The 8,320-nt window shown below is 42.0% G+C and overlaps 1 protein-coding gene across 2 annotated transcripts; it reads right to left on the reverse strand.

Moving 5' to 3' along the window:
• srsf5a (serine and arginine rich splicing factor 5a) lies at positions 1 to 6,505 on the reverse strand. Of its 2 annotated transcripts, none has more exons than XM_062397051.1 (8): positions 6,412 to 6,505; positions 4,220 to 4,353; positions 4,061 to 4,131; positions 3,668 to 3,826; positions 3,105 to 3,174; positions 1,579 to 1,652; positions 1,394 to 1,498; positions 1 to 1,157 (listed from the first exon to the last, which is right to left on the reverse strand). In XM_062397051.1, the coding sequence occupies exons 2-8, from the start codon at positions 4,343 to 4,345 to the stop codon at positions 806 to 808; spliced, it is 957 nt and encodes a 318-aa protein (XP_062253035.1). In that variant the 5' UTR covers positions 4,346 to 4,353; positions 6,412 to 6,505; the 3' UTR covers positions 1 to 805. The 2 variants fall into 2 exon arrangements, with proteins under 2 accessions (XP_062253035.1, XP_062253034.1); XM_062397050.1 differs by having other exon boundaries at positions 6,347 to 6,505.
• Between the last annotated feature and the right edge of the window lie 1,815 nt (positions 6,506 to 8,320).

Genomic DNA, 8,320 nt, shown 5'->3' on the forward strand with positions numbered 1-8,320 from the left:
TGACAATATGAAGTGACTTTTATTAGTATCGAATCAATAAACATTTCTTCTGCTGAAAAAGACTCGTGTTCAGACAACATCACACAAGTCTGGAGACGAAGTAAATAAAAGCAAAGAAACTTAAGAAAATGAATCACGAACACGAGACACCGTCCTGATACAGCAGTGTTTAAAAAAGCCGCTCAAAATTAGTTTCAAATCACAATATCATTACACAGGGAAGCTGAAATGCATCACCAACTGAGAGGTTAGCATTTCTATCATCACATACATATCAGGGCAGTGAATGCAACACGTGTGGAGGCGCCTGTATCGGTGCCTCGCCAGAAGCGGAATCACAGTTTCACGGCGACACCAGGAGCTCACGTTTCAAACATAAACGGACTCAACAACATTTCGGGAAATTGAAACCGTTCCCAGCTAACTTTCAACACTCAGGCAAAGCACAGAGGAGTGGATGGAATCATAACATGGCACTCGGGCTGCAGGGGTTGTCGTCACCGATTAAAATGCTTGCTGTCGCTCAGAATGTCGTCAAAATATGGAGTTTTAAAAAAAGGGGGGGAAATGTATAAATCATTAAGTAACGGGAAATCAAAAGTAGTTTCCCAGTGGAAGCACATCCAAACTAACAAAAAAATAACAAGATGGGCACATTAACAGCTGATCTTATTTTGAAAGAGGCAAGTATTTGCAAAAGGCAATTCCCTCTCTTCTTCATTAAAAAAACAAAACCACATGTCACCATACAGGCCTATGGTGATCAACTACCAGTCTATGTTACGACCAAACACAGGTATTGATCTCAGTGCTTGCTGTCTGCTGAGGCGGAGCGAGAGCGTGAACGGGGGGAGCGGGACCGAGAGCGAGAGCGAGAAAGGGAGCGGGACTGTTTGTTCAGAGCCGGGGCCGGCGAGCGTGAGCGATGGACCGGTGAGCGTGAGCGAGGGCGAGGGGCAGGCGAGCGTGAGCGAGACCTGGAGCGGGACTTGGAGCGAGACTTGGACCTGGAGGGGGATCTGGCCTTGCCGCCACCGGATGACTTCTTCTCTGGGGTGCGGCTGAGGGACCTGGAGCGGCTCCTGGAGCGGTTGCGGCTGCGGGAGCGGCTCTTGGAGCGAGAGTAGCTGCGGGAGCGGGAGCGGCTCTTGCTGCGACTGTCGAGGAAAGAGAGGTTGTGTTAAATAAAAATCTACAAACCACTAAACTTAGGAATGAACTGAGAAATGTATCTGTTCTGAAGTTTCTCTCTGATAGAGATATTTGCTTTATTTCCCCAAAACTATAATCGGGACATAGAAGTGACATCGACCTTCACATTTAACTTGTACTTAAATCTACAGCAGTGCCGTTTCAAACAAGTCGTCAGGGGAAAAGGTCAAAACTAAATTACCTTCTGCTATCCTCGAATATCTTCAGCTTGCGTCCGTTCAGTTCTGTCCCATCGAGCTTGGAAATGGCATTCTTCATGTCACTGCGAGATGCAAACTCAACCACCCTGTATATCAAAGCAGAGACATTAGGACCAAACTCTGGTGACAAACATGAACAGTTTGAGGCGACAGATCAACAACTCACCCTTCGTTTTTGTTGGGTCTGTGAGCGTCCACAAAGGTAACTTCACCTGCTTTTCTCATCAGGTCTTTCAGGTCCTGTTTCAAAGCATAACACAGGATTAATGACACTGAGCAGAACAAGAGGTGCCAGTGAGAACCGTTTCTGACCTGGAGGGAGAGAAATGAGCAGGCAGCAAGAAACCAGCACACACACACAGACATGGGTTAACTAATGCTGACTTTTGTCACTTTGTGATAAGCTCCCATTTCAGTGGACGGCATGTAAACAAAAAGAGCCACTGAACATTCTTTGTAAGAGAGGGCAAGTGTTTTTAACAGACTTTTTTTCCAAAACATTATGTCTGTGTCTCATTAATTGGCTTCATGAATTTGCGTTTTGTTTTTCTGGGACTGGTTAACCAGCAAATACCTAATAAAACTCCAGGGGGAGATGCCTGATAAGTAAACTAAAAGTTTGGGTTTTTTATGTGTCAAGTTAAAACTAGATGTATTTTGGTTTAAGTCAATAATGGACTTTGTGTCTGCATGTCTGAGGTCTGATTTAATTAGGCGCTGTATGATAATAGAACTATGGCTCAACAAAAACCTAGAGTCTCTTTTTCTTAATATTTAAAATAATTTGGCTCCAGGTGTTTACAAAGTAAAACTGCCCCGCCCCCCTCCCATCTGAGACTAACTCTACACTCCTTTACCACCCGACCCTAAACAAACCCAATCACATGAGTTTTATGCTACTTACCGCTCCATACCCAGGAAGACATTAGCATAGAGCCACTTGTCCAAATAGCAAATGGGAACCAATGCAGTGTTAAGCCCTTGAGAAACGACCTCGGCCTTGACTCAGCATCCGGCCTCCACAAGTAAGGAACCACCAGAGACCAAGTAGAGAGAGGGGTGTGCGCCCGACTCAACACCCCCCCCAGCTCCATCAGCAACAGAAAAAGACCCAAATGGGAGAGTGTAGGGACCGTGGATTTGAGGGGGGTTACAGCAGTCGGGGGTGCCAGCCAAAAGAACCTCCAGACTGTGGCTACGGACCTCCTAAGGCTACCGTATCCTGCGCTAGACCACTTTCACCCGCCAAGGGGCCCAGCCAAGACTTTAGACCGGCGGCAACTGCGTGTAAGGAGAGGCACCAAATGGACACTATTCAGAAAAACAACCAGGAGATGGTGCTACACACTTGTGACACCTCCATTGAGGGTGTTCATTTACCTCTGATGTTAAGGAAACCATATAAAAGCTGCTGTTATAAAAAAAAAAAAAAAAAAAATCAGTAAATGTTTTAGTTAGAACAAGTGTTTTTATTTTAGATGGAGGTAAATTAAAAAAACTGGGGCTTTATTCATAATTAGCCAATTATCTACTGAGTGCATCATTTTCAAAAATGTATTCTGACTACAAAATGAGCCGGCCTGATTAAATGAATGCTGCATCACTTTAAAAAAAACATGTCATTACAAGGTGACTGAAATTTGAAAGAGGTTTCGTCTTAAGACAAGACGAGAACGGTTAGTAATCTCTTACCTGCCAGCTGATCCGTGAAGAGAGGTTCTCTACAATGAGCCTGTGGTCCGTCCGCACTGGAGGGCCGTACCTTTACAGGGAAAGAATTAAAACAGCATTAAAAACAACATATCTTAAACAAAATAGATGATTAACATTTCCTAACAAACAGGAAAGCATTGAGTATTAATCCCAGAAAACCCATCGGAGTATATTCTCAGAGCACAGAGAGTTCACTTAGTGTTAACTTAGTGTTTACTGACGTTTTATTTACTTTGTCCGCCTGAGGAGCTGTGCTAATATTTGAATTTGATTCAGAGCTCGAAAAACACGTTTTTATTTTCCATCACCTTTGACTTTGTTCTGCTTTAAAAAGTCAAGTCTGTTTTTGAATCTGCATTTTCTGCCATAAGAATCCAGTTATATTTGATATAAACACTGTCACGAGTCCATTGCGCTTTATTTGAATTTGACGCAAAGAGAATTTAAATGCCATTGTGTCCTCACTTTAAAATCAGGATAGATATAATGACTGATCAGAACCAAAACCAGTTAGCTTCTATTAAAAAAATGACTTGACATACCTGGATCCACTGCTGCGAGATGGGCGATAGCCGCCTCCACCATCGCTGCTGTCGCGGCCACCACCACGACCTCCTCCACCACCACCACCGCTACTGAAACGTCCCATTCCAGGGCCGCCACCTCTTCCTCGTCTGGAGCGAGCATGCTCGATAGTGACCCTGAGCAAGATAGAGTATTGTGTTCAGGAAATAACCCAAAAATATACAACAATAATAAAATCTCATTCAGTCAGTTTCTCCAGCGAAATTCTGGAACTATATATTCTTTTTTTTCTCTCTTCAGAATGAAAAAGAGAAGCCCTACAAGAAAAAGACAAAGACATCCACTTGGAAGGGGAACATTCAGCGCTTTGGTGATTCAGACAGACAAAGCAGCCAGGATGAGATAATTACCTTTCACTGCATAACTCCTTTCCATTCAATTCGTACACAGCATCATCTGCATCTCTATGGTCGTCAAACTCCTGATAAGAGAGCAAAGAGTCATTACATAGGCAAAAACAAGACAGGGTCAGTCATCCTGATTTACATTGAGTGGTCTGTGACACTAACCACAAAGCCAAATCCATTCTTCAAGTTGATCTCCCGAATCCGTCCATATCCCTTGAAAAACTTCTCCACGTCTCTTTCTCGGGCGTGTGGGCTCAGGCGGCCGATAAAGACACGACAACCACTCATGTCGTTTTCTGTTGGAAATTGGGAAACGCTTGTTTGGTAAATATCTCATCACAAAGGGAGCAAAGGTGGAGTCAAGACAGATTAACATTTGACAATTAGTTAGTTCACTGACTATGTCAGCAGTTCATGCAGCTGCATTTATTACCAATATGTTACTGATCTGTAGTAAAGTTGAGAGTGAAGCTGCTTTGTCACCAGTTTTGAACGACTTTTGACCATAGCTAAAGCAGTTTGCAAGTCTTGTAACTTGTAAAATCCGACCGAGTCGCATCATTAAAGTTTTACATTAAACTTAACTGATAAATAGTAGAGATAATATTGAACTTAACAGGATATGTAACAGAAAAGTAAATACTCCTTCTTCACACTGAAAAGTACTAGTATAAAGCATTTTCTAAAAGAAACAAAACAGTGGTCGCAGACAGTTTGTTGTTGATTGATCAGCTCATCTTCTCAGCTCTAGATGCTCTGTTAAACCGCAAATCCCAAATTCAATGTGTGGTTACTGCTGAGGCCATTTTCTATAAACAATTACTTAAAATCTCCGTTAACACTTTCCTTCAGCCCTACTTGTAAATAAACTATAGACAAAGTGATATTTATCCCAGGTTGTGGTGAAAACCACAAGCTATAGTGAAACTGGGAGAACCTGAAATGAATCAAAACCTAAAGATACACCCGGTTAAACCAGTTTCAGTACAGTTGTTTGCTTAATAGCCCAGTTTGGTTTAACAAAACTGAAACTACTTTCCCCCAACATGCATATGCTGACTCCCCAGAATCTCAGATTAGTCTACCTTCAATTAATGCAGTGTAATAAAACAGGGCGGCTATACTTCCTGCCTTCAGGAAGACTATAAGTTTACCTGGGCCTCTTCCAAAATGTGAATCCAACACCTATGAGGATTTTGGGGGTTGTGAAAAAGTCCTAGCTTGTCTAACAATATATTTTTTTATCTCATTAATGCAATTCTGAAACACCCAGTCTGCAGACCAACAAGGGATCAATTTGATGAGCTTCAAGTGCAAAGTCACCACAGTCCTGAAGGAGTCATGTTCCTCTTTGAGAACTTACTTTGGTTTTGGTTTCAAATCAGCAGATGTGAAATGCATGTCCAATTTATTCAATTTGTGTATTTAGATAGTTTCAAATTACCTGAGCACACTGAGGCATAAATCTAAAATTATGACTTAAACAATTTATTATGAAATTATCTGATTTAAAAAGGTGGAATAATCTGCATCAATCATCTGAACTAATGATAGAATGCAGATTAACCACAAACGCATCCGTAAGACTGAAGACGATTTCCAAACAGGAGTTACAGCACCAATACATTTTAACGTATTTGAAGTAAATCCTAGGGCTTTACCGATTAATCGGGTAATCGACATACAAATGAACCGCCAGCTCTTTGGATTACTGCACAGTTAGGTGAGGATTCTTTTAAAACACACAATACAAAACAATAACTTCACATGTAGGACCCTCGTAAAGAAGGCACGTGGAAACAAATCGTTGATTACCATCATTTTATAGGCGAGATGATTAATCGTGAATGGGAAATAATCAAAGTTAGGACTCATTCATCCAGACGATATACGAACAGATCGAATTAGGTTTTACTTATGATTGTAACTATATGACGTATTTACACAGTGTATTATTAGGTCGCTGTGGTGGAGTAATTGATAAGAGTGCCCCCTCCACTAGTGCCGGATTAGGCCCGGTTTTGGCCCTAGGATACCTGGGGAATAACTACCGCAATTTCAAGCATCGATTAGAAGAAAACACAGTAAATGAAAACACACATTCAACCCGATTAAATACTAATAAACAGTTTAATATTACAGGGTGCAATTAGCGGTTTAGCTCGGTTATCTAGATTAGCCTGGTGGCGAGGTAGCGGTTGAAGCTCGCCTCGAGGTCGTTTTCAGCTAAGCTAACCCCCGCTAGCTACAGAGACGTGACTGAAAGGTAGAAATAAAAACCAAACAAACCTGCCATTTTCTTAAATCCTCCGGGCTAACACGGCTACTAAATGCGGATTCCGTGCGGTGCTCACCTCGATTCGGTCCTCTGCTCGTCCCCGGTGCGATTGTCTACGTGGTGGTGAGCCGCAGCGTTTAGCAGCACCGTGTACTCGACTGTGTCAAAATGGCGAATGAGTCCGGAGAGCGGGGGACGGGAACAAGAGCTGTCCCCCGGGTTGCCAGGTCGGAGTCACCCGACGGGTTTATCCGCTTTATCACCAGGGCGAACATCTCGTCGGTCGTAGCTTTGCATCGCATCGAGATTTAAAGTATTTGTTTTACTCAAATACACCACAATATGTTTTTATTGAGACTAAAATAAGGGGAGTTTCGTGGAATCTTGAAAGGGGGAGACGTGACAGACTTGGCAACCCGGGTCAGAGTTAGTGTACGTGAGATAAACCTATTAAATCCAGATACTGTTTTAAGAAGTAGTTCTTTATTCTGTGTTTCCTTCACTTTACATTACTTTTGAGTGTCTCTGGTTATAGGAGCCACGCCATCAAGTGTGGACCACACGGGGGAAATGTAATGTAAATCAAATTAAAGTTGTAAAACGGGGCTTACCTCCTTTTGGCAGTAGGTGGTGGTATCACTATGACTATACCAGCAGACTAATAGATGTGTTCAGGTCAGAAAAACACGTTATTGTTTCTCTTTAGATCGTTTAAATCTTTCACCCTTGCAACAGTCAAAGACCTCAACACCACTGACACAGAGACATTCAAACTAACTGACAAAAAGTATTGCTTTGCTTAATGTGTCCTACGCACATAATTTATCTCCTTAACTTATTGTTTCTCACTGTATATATTGTCAGACTGTTTATATTGTTGTTTTGTTTTGATGTACAGTGCACCAACCACACCATGGCAATTTCCAATATATGCAAATATACGTGGCAATAAAAATAATTCTGATTCTGATTCTGATGTATGTAAATCGAATCAGAAATGATTCATTTGCTTGATGAATGCTTTGAAGAAGAAAGAAAGTTGAAAAAACAGTTCATCATGTAGGATGACTATCTACTAATGAAAATTTTGAAAAAGGTGGTAGATGACACTATAGTTCGAGAGGCAAGTGAGATAGGAGAAAGATAATCTGCTAAATCAAAAAGGAGAAGAGTTTCAGTGCTGATCTCAATATCCAGCTCTGTGAAACAAAGAAGACTCTGCTGAGTTCATAGACAGACTGGAGAAAACTTCAGGAGACACACAACGAGGTCAAAGCAAAGCCGACAGCTGTTTTGACAGCTTCAACATTCTGGATTAATCGGAAATGGTTGTGGCAAAATGGCTGAGCAGCGCCCCTTAAAAGGCAGCAATTCTCTCTGGTTTAAATGATCATCACGAAATTCGTTACACACGTGTATCATGACCTGACGGAAAAAAAATGTCCACCAAAATCAATTTGACTAACGCAAAACAAAGTCGTACATATTGGATTTAGTGAACATTTTGGCCACTTTACACTAGAGGTGTGCATCTTCACTAGGCTCACGATTCGATTGCGATTCAGCAGTCCATGATTCGATTGATAACGATAGCTGCCAGAGGGCAGACACACCGGACAGAGACACAGAGGAACACAGACAAAGACAGAGACACTCAGAGGATCACAGAAACAGAAGATACAGAACATTTTGTGGTTATCCATCTCTTTATTCTAGCACTACATCATCATCATTCTTGAAACAGTCTTGGGTTGGGAGAAGAAAATACAAGGCTATGGTTCACTCAGTACGGCAGGAAAAAAAATACCAGGCCTGGTCTGCTGTGTAGAGAGTGCCAAATACTTCTGGAATACTGATCAGTGTACAGCCCCTGTCAACTCAGAACACAGAACAAAGAACCTGCACACGACCCGTTGGGATGTCAGATGACACTGAAAAATAAATAAGGATATAGCTTATTTAAGAACATGAAGAAGTCTGCTGGA

This window comes from Platichthys flesus, chromosome 10 (genome assembly GCF_949316205.1).
Source record: "Platichthys flesus chromosome 10, fPlaFle2.1, whole genome shotgun sequence".
NCBI classification, from domain to species: Eukaryota; Metazoa; Chordata; class Actinopteri; order Pleuronectiformes; family Pleuronectidae; genus Platichthys; species Platichthys flesus.

Excerpts from the sequence above, each read along its gene's own strand:
- srsf5a (XM_062397050.1), bottom strand. Across the intron at positions 3,827-4,060 it reads AAGGAGTTATGCAGTGAAAG|GGTCACTATCGAGCATGCTC; the intron begins GTAATTATCTCA and ends TATCTTGCTCAG. Across the intron at positions 1,653-3,104 it reads CTTCACGGATCAGCTGGCAG|GACCTGAAAGACCTGATGAG; the intron begins GTAAGAGATTAC and ends GCTTTGAAACAG.